Here is a 13,359-nt window from a genome sequence, read left to right as displayed (position 1 = left end):
TTTTGAAAATCTGAAGAAAATCAACCGTTTGCTCTAGCTCAATTCTGTAAAAAACAGATAATTCTACACTCTTTACTGCATTAAACAAGCCTTGAGTGATCAAAATTTGTCCTGTATTTAAATCTAAAGAATTCTTAGAAAATTTCCTTTCATCTTCCTGGTGTCATGTTTCAGCTTGGGGCTGCTCTGCACCAATGAGCAACAGTTTGTGTGTTCAGAGCATGAAAAACTGAAAATACTTCACTCTTCTATGATCCAAGACTTGAATAAAGCATTCCTCACAGTTTTTAGCCTTTAGCCCTGGTTCTCCTGACCTCATAGAAGTATAGAAGTTCATATTGCAGTGAAAATTGAGTCCACAGTGGGTAAAAATGTGACAGAAGCAAAAACAGTCCTAAAAATCAAATCAGCTTATCTTAGGTGCAGGACTGTGTAGATTTTGTAAAAATAGAACCACAACACTTCGTTCATGTGTTCCTAATGCATCAGGGTACCTAAAAATGTGTTTTTGATTCTGAGCTTTCTTTTATGCCACACATTAAAAATGTAACTAAGATCGGTTTTTATCATCTCACAAATATAGCCAGAGTCCGCCCGTTTCTCTCTCAGGCCAGCACGGAGGTGTTAATGCATGCTTTTATCTCTTCTCGTTTAGATTATTGTAATGCCCTGCTCTCTGGTCTTCCCAAAAAGACAATTTCCAACCTCCAATTATTACAGAATTCAGCCGCACGAGTGCTGACGAGGACCAGAGGGCGGGAACATATTACTCCAGTCTTGAAATCGCTGCATTGGCTCCCTGTGCGTTTCAGGATCGATTTTAAGGTTCTTTTAATAGTTTATAAATGTCTTGGGTCTTCTTATTTATCTGACCTGTTTTTACCGCATCAGCCCTCGCGGACCCTGAGGTCCTCTGGCACTGGCCTTTTAACCGTACCAAAAGTTAGAACTAAGACACACGGGGAGGCGGCTATTAGTTATTATGGTGATTGTGGAACAGGCTGCCAGAGAATCTCAGGGCTGCAGAGTCTGTTGATACTTTTAAAAAGCGGCTTAAAACTCACCTTTTTAACCAAGCTTTTACTTGATTTAACCAAGTTAATTTATTCTTTTATTACTTATTGTTTTATTGTATTACTGTACATCTTCTTCATTCTTTTAGTCAACCTCTTATCATTTTATTCTTAATTCTCTATGTCATTTCACGTATCCATTTTATGTTATTTTATCTTTCTTCTTACATTTTTATTATTGTTTTAGTATGATGGTTTTTAGCTCCAGTGTTTCCTTGTGGGAGCTCTCCGCACTGGGGGCTGCTCCTGGTCCACTTCAGGGGCTGCTGCCAGGGGACGGCTTTGCCTGCATGGCTATAGGCCACTGCACTGTGTTGTGGGGCCTCGTGTCTGTGCGGGGCGGGGAAGTCTCCGGCTGCACTCCTTGTGGGCCGGGAGCCCTCCTCAGTGTTGATTGCCCCCAAAGGTAGCTTAATCCTTACCTCAGTCCTCGGTGCTAAGCCATGTCTCTCTCTCCCCTCTCTTTACAATTAGTATGAATGTGTATGGGAGTAGGTGTGTATGTGTGTTTGTCTGCGAATGTGTGTATGGATTTGTCTTTTTCTTATGTTGTTTTTAGCCTCTGTGAGGCACTTTGTGTTGCTTTTAAAGTATGAAAAGTGCCCTATAAATAAATAAAGTTTGAAGTTTGTATATATTCCCACCTTATTTTTTTATGTCTTTTTTTTATGTCTTTTAATGTAATTTTAATGTCCTGGAATTGAAAATCTTTATTTTGGGACCTTATGCAGATATGAGATTAAAATGTGATCAATTAGATTATTTAATTACAAATCCTGTAATTAATTAGATTAATTTTTTTAATCGCCTAACAGCACTAACAAATACTGAAATTTACTATGATAACCACGGTCATTTTGCCCATGTGGGTAAATTTATTGTTTTTAATAAAAAAGAAAATAAAAGTGGTGCTGGTAGGCTATGTCCATTCCCCTTTAAAACGAGGTGCAGCGTGAGTAGTCAAGTGACTCCACCAATCCAATCTGAACAAGAAAAACAGATGATAAGGAAATGGCCAATGGTTCAAATGAAGAAGGTGGTGACTCAACTGTAGACAAAGTAACGTAAGTTGAAGTTGATCCTGTTGTGCACACAGAGAGCGTGAGCACAGTGGTCTACCCCATACTTGGAAGCCACTCCAGTCAATCAATCTTTGCACTCACACAGCACGCGCTGCAGTTTGCAGGCACTGCAATAAACGACTGTGCGGGGCTGTTATGCTACAAGTCTATTTTAGCCAGAGTGCACTGCAGACACACGGCAATCTCTGCAGAGCTGATTGTACCAAACAGGAAATCAGACACAAAAACAATCAGAGAATCCGGTCATTTCAGAATGAAGCACCATGTTCTGGCCCCCGATCATCAGGAGAACGAATATTGCATTGTCACAGAGAAGGCACTGGGAGATGTCCCTTGTGGTGGTTTTCCCAGCTCTCTGTCCTCCACACGGAGTGTGCTTGTCTTTGAGTGTATATGAACGCATTGGGGCAGAGAGTGCTCGAGGAGAAATGTGAACTTGACGATGCCCCGTCATGTAAATTAGATGGATAAGGTTATTTTTTCTTTAAAAAAATCAAATAAAATAATAATAATAATAATAAAAAAAAAAAGATATAGACCTGATTTATTACAGAGGTAACTCTAAATTACTTATGCTGTGATCTGTGGCTATATGGAAAATAAAATTCAGTCGACCTTCAGGGGAGGTGGGTGCATCTGTTAGAGGTTGCTGAGCTTAAATATGTCAAGCATTTTGCAGCCACATCTGACCTGAGGTAAAGTCAGAGCCCTATGAGCCTGTTTATACTTGAATGGTTACAAGGGATTGTTATACCTGTATATTTTATTAAAAGTAATGTTTTCCAGTTGGTCAATAATTCAACTACAGAGGTTAATTTACATTTCCTGCTGTTGTTTTCAGATGGCAAACTGTCATTGGAGATTTATTGTGCATTCATTGTTATCGAGGTACAACTGCCCAATTTATCGTGATATCGATTTGAGGTCAAATTGCTCAGCCCTATTCAGGACTAACAAAAACTACAAAAACTAATTCAAAACCTGCAAAAAGGTGGAGATAATAAAGAAATGGCAGGAGGGAGTGGAAATTAAGGTATTTTAATAAGGAAACAGAAAACAATCCTTGCAAAAAGTAAGGAAAATAAGAATGCAGAACTAAGAACAATCCTTTTAACAGAGACTAAGGGGTCGTTTACACGACAACGGTTTTAGGGTGAAGTTTTGTTGCGTTACAGCCTCGCATTTACATGGAAACAGCTTTTCAGCCGAACTAAAACGCAAACTTTTTGAAAACGGCCTCCAGAGTCGGATTGTTCTGAAATGCTCCCCACACCGTTGCCTTGTAATCAGTAAGACGGCGTTTTTAGTGAGAAGGAATCTTAAAATGGACTCTAAAATGCACATGCAGACAGTGGATGGAGGCCAGGATAGGAGTAATGTGCTGCTTCTTACGTGCTCCAGTTAGAAGCCAAGCGGCTGCGTTTGCACTAACTGGCGATGTGCGAGGGAGCTCTGACTGACTCCCAGGTAAAGAGCGTTACAGTAATCCAGCAGAGATGTAATGAAAGTGTGGATTACTGTTTGAAAATGCTGCTGTGCAAGAAAAGCCTCACTTTTGCCAGCTGCCTATTGTGAAAAAAGCTAGACTTCACCACTGCTAGTCTGCCGATCCAATTTAAAATCACTGTCCATCTTCAAACCCAAGTTTGATACTGTTGGCTATGAATAGTCTGCCAAATGGACCAAGTCAACAGGAGGGGGGTCGCAAAGGCCACTGGGACCAAACACCATCACTTCTTTTTTTTTTTTTCTTATTAAAATTTTAAAAAGTCCAAGACATCCAGGCCTTGATGTTTTCAAGACATGCCGGAAGAGGTTTTAGAGAGAAAGAGTCATTCTTTTTCAGCAGCACATATATCTGACTATTGTCAGCATAGCAGTGAAAAGAAATGCCATGCTTTCTCAGAATGGAGACAAGGGGCAGTACATACAAAGACAAAAACAGGGGCCCTAAAATGGACCCCTGTGGAACCCCATACGGCAGAGGGGCAGGGCTGGGCTCTGAATTACCAAGGTTTACACACATGCTTCTATCAGCCAGATATGAATCACTGCCATGCTGTACCACCAATACCCACTAAATGGCTTAGCCGAGCCACTGGGGTACTGGTTGATGAGAGCCAGACTCCTTTACCACCCTACAGAACTGAAACAGGTTTATATCACATATAGTGCTAATAGTATTGATCATGTTTTAGCTGAAGCTCCCCAGTTCTCTGGTCTGATTATTCTATTTTATTTATTTTTGCTGGTGATGTTGCTCATTGTTGGTCTTTGCATCATTCATAGCTTAATGTTCATGTCTGTTTTCACAGAGAAAAATGCCGCCTAAGATCGGGAAAATGAGCTTAAAGGAGTTGCTGTTCAATACACTGAAGGATTTGCGTGATGATGAATTTGAGACGTTTAAGTGGTACCTACAGGACCATGGTATCCCAGCATGTGAACTGGATAAAGCAGACAGGCGGAAAACGGTGGATAAGGTCGCACAGACACACAACCAACAGTCTGCAGAGTTGATGAGAGAAATTCTGGGGAAGATCCCCAGACAGGATCTGGTGGAAAAACTGTCAAGCAGCATCCACACTGGAGAAGAAGGTAAAAATGACAAACTTTGGAAGTTTGGAAGTGGACCGAGACCACTTCAAAAAGTGGGTCTCAGTCCGGTTGTTTGGTCCGCACCAGGGTTTGTTTGTGTCTATTCACACCTGCATGAAAAGTCTGCACCAGTGTGGGAAACGAACCCTGGTCTGTTTAAAGTGGACCAAACAGTCTAGGTCTGAATACGCCCTTAGTTGAAAAAAAAAATAATTCCACGCTTCTTTTGATCCCGCCGACGGGTTCAGCAAACCCTGAATGGTGGACAACTTCTATGTATGTAATACAGCATGCTAAAATCAGAGACTGGACGCAACTCTCCGAACACGGCCAGAGACTTTGAACGTACATATTAGACATCAACGGGACAATCTCATGTTTTTCTCCTTTCATAGAAACATTTATTTTGCTACAAACCGGATTATAACTTTAACTGACCTGAACCATCCATGGGATCAATCTAGTGTGCTGCAAGGCTCAGCAGAAACACCAGACAAACTTCTGTTGCCAAACTGATCTTACCATCATCACACGCTAAGTTTGCTTTTACTTGCTCTGAGCCTGCCTCTGACATCCAGCACATTCAATGTGTAAACTGACATTGCAATTAAAGTCTGCACCAGTGTCCAGTTTAAAAGTCACAGCTTTTTTGTTTATTTTCAGGCTCTGAATCCATGCCCGTATTTCCTGCTCCTTTCCAACTGTGCCAATAAACGTCATTTTCTTCCACACTTTGCTCAACTGCATGCAATTTCTTTCTCTGATGCTGCTGATTCTGTGATCTGCACCGTTCCGTGTTTGAAGCCACATCTGCTGCAACTTGTTTTTACTTTGTTGTGTGTGGCTCTTTATGTTGACTTTTTGCCTGACGGTTTGCACTTGGTTCATTTCTACTTCATCTGTCAGTTCTTTGACTTGGCTGGTTGTTATCTCACTCGCATGGCAGATATCATTGGCTTTTTGGAGTGTCAGGTGTGCTTCCCTTAGTCCAAATACACAGTCCTTGGCCTTATCTTTCAAATCCATGACATACAAATCAATGGGCTCCGACTGATTTTTGTGCTGTTGTGAAGAATATGTGTTGTATGTATAGTAAGTTTTTTCTAGGATCTCAACTGTCCCGAAATTACTTTTGGAGAATTTCTGTTTTCCCTTTTTACCGTCATCAAAGACATGTTACAGAGTTTTATTGCCTCCACTCCTGCAAAGTGAAGAAATGTATACCAGACGTACAGATGTCTGCATCTACGTCTACCGTCTACTGTGTTTTAACCACATGAAGTCCAGCCATGTGCTTTAGCAGCTTTAAAATACAACACAATACTTTTCCACAGTATACGTATAACCTATAACAACTACAGGTACCCATGAGGCTCACAAGCCTATTACATTACAGAAATGATCCCTTCATTTTCATATTCTCTTTGTCTCGCACCAGCTGCTCTGCAGGGGGGTTTAAATGAACACAAGATAAGTGTGAGGAGGAGATATCAACGTGTGACTGAAGGACATGATGAAGCAGAAAGTAGACCCCTCCTCAACAGGATCTACACTGAGCTCTACATCACAGAGGGACGAAGTGAAGAGGTGAATACCCAACATGAGGTGATCCAGCTGGAGACAGCCTCCAAGAAGAAGATCCTCCAGGACACTCCCATCAAGGTCCAGGACATCTTTAAAGCCTTACCTGAGCAACAAGAACTCATAAGAGTGGTTCTGACAGTCGGCGTGGCTGGGATTGGAAAAACTTTCTCAGTGCTGAAGTTCACTCTGGACTGGGCAGAGGGCTCTGAAAACCAAGACCTCAGTCTGGTGGTCCTGCTTTCATTCAGGGAACTGAACCTGATCAAAGATGAGCGGCACAGTCTCATCGGTCTGCTCCATGTTTTCCATCCAACATTAAAGAAGCTGAGAGCAGAGACACTGGCTGACTGCAAACTTTTGTTCATCTTTGACGGCCTGGACGAAAACAGACTGTCTCTGAATTTTCACAACACTCAGGTTGTGTCTGATGTCACACAGGAGTGCTCTGTAAACGTGCTGTTAACAAACCTGATCCAGGGGAATCTGCTTCCCTCAGCTCTGGTCTGGATCACCTCTCGACCTGCAGCGGCCAATCAGATTCCTCGTTCATGTGTGGACAGGCTGACAGAAGTACAAGGCTTCACTGACACCCAGAAGGAGGAGTACTTCAGGAGGAGGTTCAGGGATGAAGAACAGTACAGCAGAATCATCTCACACATCAAGACCTCCAGGAGCCTCCACATCATGTGTCAGACCCCGGTCTTCTGCTGGATCACTGCCACAGTCCTGGAGGACATGATGGGGACCGAGCAGAGAGGAAAGCTGCCCAAGACCCTGACTGACATGTACTCACACTTCCTGCTGGTTCAGACTCAGAGGAAGAAGAAGTATGCTGAGGGACATGAGACCAGTCCTCAAACCAGTCCTCAGACCAGTTCTCAAAAGCTGATGGAAGCTGACAGAGAAGTTCTCCTGAAGCTGGGCAGGCTGGCGTTTGAACAGCTGGAGGAAGGAAACATCCTGTTCTACCAAGCAGACCTGGAGCACTGTGGTCTGGATGTCACAGAGGTCTCGGTGTACTCAGGAGTTTGTACAGAGATCTTCAAAAGAGAGCGTGTGATCTTCAAGAAAACAGTCTACTGCTTTGTTCATCTGAGCGTTCAGGAGTTTCTGGCTGCAGTCTACATGTTCCACTGTTTCACACATGAAGACACAGCAGTACTGGAGGACTTTCTGAAGGGACGACGCACTGAAAGTAAGCACACAAAAGGGATCATATCTTTTTTTAAGGCTTTGCTGGGAAAAAAACACAAAGGTCCCCCTCTGGCAGACCTACTGAACAAAGCTATGATGAAAGCTCTGAGCAGTAGAAACGGTCACCTGGACCTGTTTGTTCGCTTCCTTCATGGACTGTCTCTTGAGTCAAACCAGAGACTCTTGGGGGGTCTTCTGGGTCACACAGACAACAGTGAAGAGATGATCCAAAGAGTCATCAACAACCTGAAGGAGATGACCAGTCGTGGGGTCTCTCCTGACAGAAGCATCAACATCTTCCACTGTCTGACGGAGATGAACGACCTCTCAGTCCATCAGGAGATCCAAGAGTTTCTGAAGTCAGAGAACAGATCACTGAAGGAACTCTCTGAGATCCAGTGCTCTGCTCTGGCCTACATGCTGCAGATGTCAGAGGAGGTTTTGGATGAGTTACATCTGAACAAGTACAATGCGTCGTATCAGGGTCGACTGAGACTGATTCCAGCTGTGAGGAACTGCAGGAAGGCTCGGTAAGTTTCCCTGAGATCAACATGAAAATCAGTCTGGTAAAATAGATTAAGTGTAAAAATAAACTGACTATAAATCCTGATTCCTCTGAAGATAGTAATCTGCTGGTTTCTCAAAGTCTAGCATGATGTGTTTTGTCTGTGATGTGTTGTGTCTGATGACATTTAGTTTAACAGGATCTGATCCACTCTTTTCTCATCAAACTCATCCACAATATAAAGAGTCTTTTCTCATTCTAACTCACTTTATTACAGACTTTCACGCTGTGGGCTCTCAGAGACTCACTTTGAAGTTGTGGCCTCTGCTCTGAAGTCCAACCCCTCCCATCTCAGAGAGCTGGACCTGAGTGGAAACCAGCTGAATGACTCAGGAGTGGAGATTCTGTCAGTCGGTCTGGAGAGTCCACATTGCAGACTGGAGACTCTGAGGTCAGTTCACTGACTGAAGCCCATTCTTCTATTGTTCAGCTTTTCTTTAAGTCTTTATTCTGAGCTTTTGCTTTTTTGTTTTGTACATTTTGGGAGTGAGCATGAAACTAAAAAAAGTCTCTCAGGTCAATTTTTTCCAGGACTGCTTAATTCTTGTTGCAGTAAAGGCTGGTACACATTACAGGATTCTCCAAAACTTCACACATTTGGAGACCACACACTTGGTGATATCAAAAGACAGATCATACAAGATTTCTCTCTCCTGATCTTACAGTGTGTAGTATGCACTCCGAGGACACCACACACTAACAGATTTTTCAGCAGAGCTTCAGCTTCTTCATGCTTCATCCATCTATCCATCCATTTTTCACCGCTTGTCCTGGTCCAGGTTGTGGAGGCAGCAGTGCCATCAGCGAAGCCCAATGGCTCCTATCCCAGGCCACCTCCACCAGCTCCTCTGGGGGGATAACAAGGCGTTCCCAGGCCAGTTGAGAGATGTAATCTCTCCACCGTGTCCTGGGTCTGCCCTGGGGTCTCCTCCCAGTTGGACATGCACGGAACACCTCCCCAGAGAGGCGTCCAGGAGGCACACTCACCAGATGCCCGAACCACCTTATCTTGCAATCTTATTCTTTCGGTCACCACCCACAGCTTGTGGCCATAGATGAAGGATGGAACATAGATTGACTGGTAAATTGAGAGCCTTGCCTTCCGACTCAGCTCTCATTTCACCACAACAGATCGGTATAGCGTCCGCATCACTGCCAACGCCACCCAATACGTCTGTCAATCTCTCGCTCCATTTTCCCCTCACTCCTGAACAAGACCCTGAGATACTTGTACTCCTCCTCTTGGGGCAAAGACTCTCTCCCGACCTGGAGTAGGCAGTTCACCCTTTTCTGACTGAGATCCATAGCCTCAGACTTAGGGGTGCTGATCTTCGTCTTGGCTGCTTCACACTCGGCTGCAAACCGCCCCAGTGCAAGCTGAAGGTCAGTGTTTGATGAGGCCAACAGGACCACATCATCTGCAAAAAGCAGAGATGGGATCCTGAGACCCCTGAACCTGACTCCCTCTGCCGCTTGACTTTGCCTAGAAATCCTGTCCATAAAAGTAATGAACAGGCTCATGACAAAGGGGCAGCCCTGGCCGAGTCCAACCCTGACTGGGAATGGGCCATCGACTCCATATTCACGAAGCACACCCCACAAGATACCTTTCAAATCCACAAAGCACATGTGGACTGGTTGGGCAAACTCCCATGCCCCCTCTAGCACTCTTGCAAGGGTATGGAGCTGGTCCAGTGTTCCACGGCCAGGATGAAAACCACATTGTACCTCTTGGATCCAAGGTTCGACCAACTGTTGGACTCTCCTCTCCAGCACCATGGAATAGACCTTACCAGGAAGGCTGAGGAGTGTGATCCCCCTGTAGTTGGAACACACCCTCTGGTCCCCCTTCTAAAAAAGGGGAACCACCACCCCAATCTGCCAATCCAGAGGCACTGTCCCCGATGTCCATGCAATGTTGCAAGACAGTCCAAGACAGTCCTGCAACATCCAGAGCCTTGAGGAACTCAGAACGGATCTCCTCTGACCCCAGGGCTTTGCTGCTGCAGAGTTGTTTAACTGCCCCAGAGACAGTTAGCCACAGTGATGGATGGGCCCAACCCCAAGTCCTCTGGCTCTGCTTCCTCAATGAAACGCACGTTGGTGGAATTGAGGAGATCCTCGAAGTATTCTTTCCACCTTCTGACTATACTCTCAGTTGAGGTCAGCAGCTCCCCATCCCCACTGTAAATAGTGTGGACAGAGAGCCGCTCTTCCCTCCTTAGTTACTGGACAGTTTGCCAGAATTTCTTCAGGGCCGACTGAAAATCTTTTTCCATGGCCTCACCAAACTGTGTTCACCGAACACCAGAGTTTTTGCCTCAGTAACCGCAAGAGCCATGCAACGCTTAGCCTGACTGTACTTGCCAGCTGCTTCCAGAGTCCAACAAGCCAACCATGTCCTGTAAGACTCCTTCAGCTTGATGGCACCCTCCACCTCTGGTGTCCACAAACAGGTTTAGCGATTACTGCCCCAACAAGCACCAGCTACCTTGCGCCCGCAACTCCGGAAAGCCACCTCAGCAATGGCACCACTGAATATGGTCCATTTGGATTCCATGTCCCCGGCCACCCCCGCGTCACAGTTAAAGCTCTGCCAGAGGTGTGAGTTGAAGACCATCCTGACAGGGTCCTCAGCCAGGCATTCCCAGCAAACCTTCACTCAACCCTGTTTGTTTAAGTCTGCCTGTCCGACATCTTCCCCCGCCATCTGATCCAACTCACTACCAGGTGGTGATCACTCTGCTCCTCTCCTCGCCCGGGTGTCCAGAACATACGGCCAGAGATCAGCTGATACGACCACAAAGTCGATCATTGATCTGCAACCTGGGGTGTCCTGGTGCCAGGTCCACTTATGAACACCCTTATGTTTGAACATGGTGTTAGTTATAGACAAACTGTGACTAGCACAGAAGTCCAACAACTGAACACTACTCTGGTTCAGATCAGCCATTCCTCCCAATCACGCCCCTCCAAGTCATGCTGTCGTAACCCACGAAAGTGTTGTAGTCCCTCAGTAAGACTATGGAGTCTCCAGTCGGGATGTTTTCCCAGTACCCGTCCCTAGGACTCCAAAAAGGGTGGGTACCTGAGCTGCTGTTTGGTGCATAAGCACAAACAACAGTCAGGGCTGTTCTCCGACCCAAAGGCCCAGAGAAGCAACCCTTTTGTCCACCAGGGAAAACTGCAACACACCAGCAGATAGCTGGGGAGCTATAAGTCTGTCTGTTAATATGAGATCAAGACAGAGCCCCTGATGACAATCCCTCAGCTCTCTGCAGTAAAAGTTAAATTCTCTTCTTGTGTTAAGATATTGAGTTCATGTCAAACACTAGTCTTCTCTCAACTGAGCTTCCTCTGCACACAGACACAGTCATGGACAGGGCTGACACGCAGACTGTGATATTTCTCTCGCACATTTTCATTTCAAGCAGAAATGAGTTCTTTTGAAATGAACAGGGTAGCACCAGTTTCAGCTTTTTGACAGTTCTTTCGAAGTGGGCTTTTATGAAGTGACTAGTGGTATGTTTGACTGACAACTGGTGTGTATGGACAGTCCTCCATTACGGCAGTATGTTGATGTAAAATAACCAGCAAAATTAAAAAAATAAATAAAATAAACAGCACCATTCGTCCATGAGCTTAACACTACTTTCCCTAAGTTAGACCAAAGGAGAGGGTGGAACAGAATTACAGAATTACAGAATGACGTTGGCTTCAGCTGTTTGGACTCTCATTTTTCTTCTTCTTCAACTCTTTACACGTTATTCAACACTGAATAATTGATGAACTTACATCATTTATTTTTCAGACTGGGGAACTGCAGTTTGTCAGAGAACAGCTGTGCTTCTCTGGCCTCTGCTCTGAAGTCCAACCCCTCCCATCTGAGAAAGCTGGACCTTAGTGACAACGAGCTGCAGAATTCAGGAGTGGATCTGCTGTGTGGTTTTCTGGAGAGTCCACTCTGCAGACTGGAGACTCTGAGGTCAGTTCATTGACTCTCTGTTTTCAATACAGCTCTGAAATGTTTATCAGTCTCACTGGGTTTTCTATCTGGTTAAATATGGGATAAATAGAATAAACAATGGATGTCCACTTAGTTCATGCATTCTTCACATTTATGAAGTTGAGTTGAAGATTTTCTCGAGTTCATCTTTTGATATTTTATGTACTAAATGTAGCCTGCAGTCAGAGAAGGCTGTGTAACTCTAAGTGTGAAAGAGATCCACTGTTTGTAGATCAATATAATGAATGTTGAGGGTTTTCTTCAATAGTCCCATCTGTATCCAGAAGATCCTCTGAACTCATTTCAGCTTTCTATTGATTCTGGTTCCTTTCTCACAATATTTGTGTTCAGAGTGTTCAGATCAGCAGCATGTTATCAATGTGTGTTGACATGAACAGGAGGAAAGTTCCTCTGCTCATAGAGAGGCCCGTCAGCCCAAACCTGAGCTAACAAGACTCAGCATACTATCACACTGCCAAACACAAAGGCTGAGATTTCTCTGGAGACAGAGACATCTATGGGAATACTAGATTTCTATGACATCATTATGAACATCAGGAACAGAAAGACAATGTTTCTGTATTTAATTTAGGACAAAGATCTTTAATGTTGAGTTACACATTTAAAAAACATCAGCACACCTGATTGAATAAGAAATGATTTCTTGTCTTTTTCATTTAATTTTGATTTAGATTGAGTCACTGCGGTCTGTCAGAGATCAGCTGTGCTTCTTTGGCCTCTGCCCTGAAGTCCAACCCCTCCCATCTCAGAGAGCTGGAGCTGAGAGGAAACAATCTGCAGAAATCAGGAGTAAAGCCTCTGTCTGATCTTAAGAAAAGTCCTCTCTACAGCCTGAAGACTCTGAGGTCAGTTCAGTGTTGTGCTCAGCTCTTACTGCTTTCAGCTATCATGTAACAAACACATTTAAGCCCCGTTTCTACCAAGCAGTCTGGTTTAAATCAGTACAGTTTGGTACAGGTTGGCTCAGTTAAGCTTGGTCCTGTTTGCGTTTCCACAGCCAACCATGACCTCTCGTGGTAGGCGGCGTGTAAGCCAAATGCCGACAGCCGCATCAGTAACATAATACTATGACGCCACAGTCACAGTGTACCCCGCTAATAGATCCGTCAAAGAAGAAAAACGCAACACAGTAAACAAAGAGCGACGATGGAAGACATCCAGCAATTAATCTTCTTTGTGATTGGCATGTGGCTCTTTGTTACAAAGTACAATCGGACTTTGTTTCAGAGAAGTCTG

General features: G+C 44.3%; 1 protein-coding gene across 1 annotated transcript; it reads left to right on the top strand.

Moving 5' to 3' along the window:
- The first annotated feature begins 4,476 nt into the window (after positions 1-4,476).
- On the top strand, positions 4,477-13,017 carry LOC141795206 (protein NLRC3-like). Its single transcript, XM_074676015.1, has 6 exons — positions 4,477-4,753; positions 6,192-7,532; positions 7,593-8,061; positions 8,314-8,487; positions 11,908-12,081; positions 12,795-13,017. Exons 1-6 carry the CDS (start codon positions 4,477-4,479, stop codon positions 13,015-13,017), a joined length of 2,658 nt encoding a protein of 885 aa, XP_074532116.1.
- Positions 13,018-13,359: the final 342 nt, after the last annotated feature.

The sequence above is a fragment of the Halichoeres trimaculatus genome, unplaced genomic scaffold (assembly GCF_033239565.1).
Source record: "Halichoeres trimaculatus isolate MK-OKI-2021-1 unplaced genomic scaffold, fHalTri1.1 fHalTri1_scaffold_8, whole genome shotgun sequence".
Classification (NCBI taxonomy): Eukaryota; Metazoa; Chordata; class Actinopteri; order Labriformes; family Labridae; genus Halichoeres; species Halichoeres trimaculatus.
Note: the sequence above shows the minus strand (reverse complement) of the source record. Positions and strands in the feature narration are given on the sequence as shown.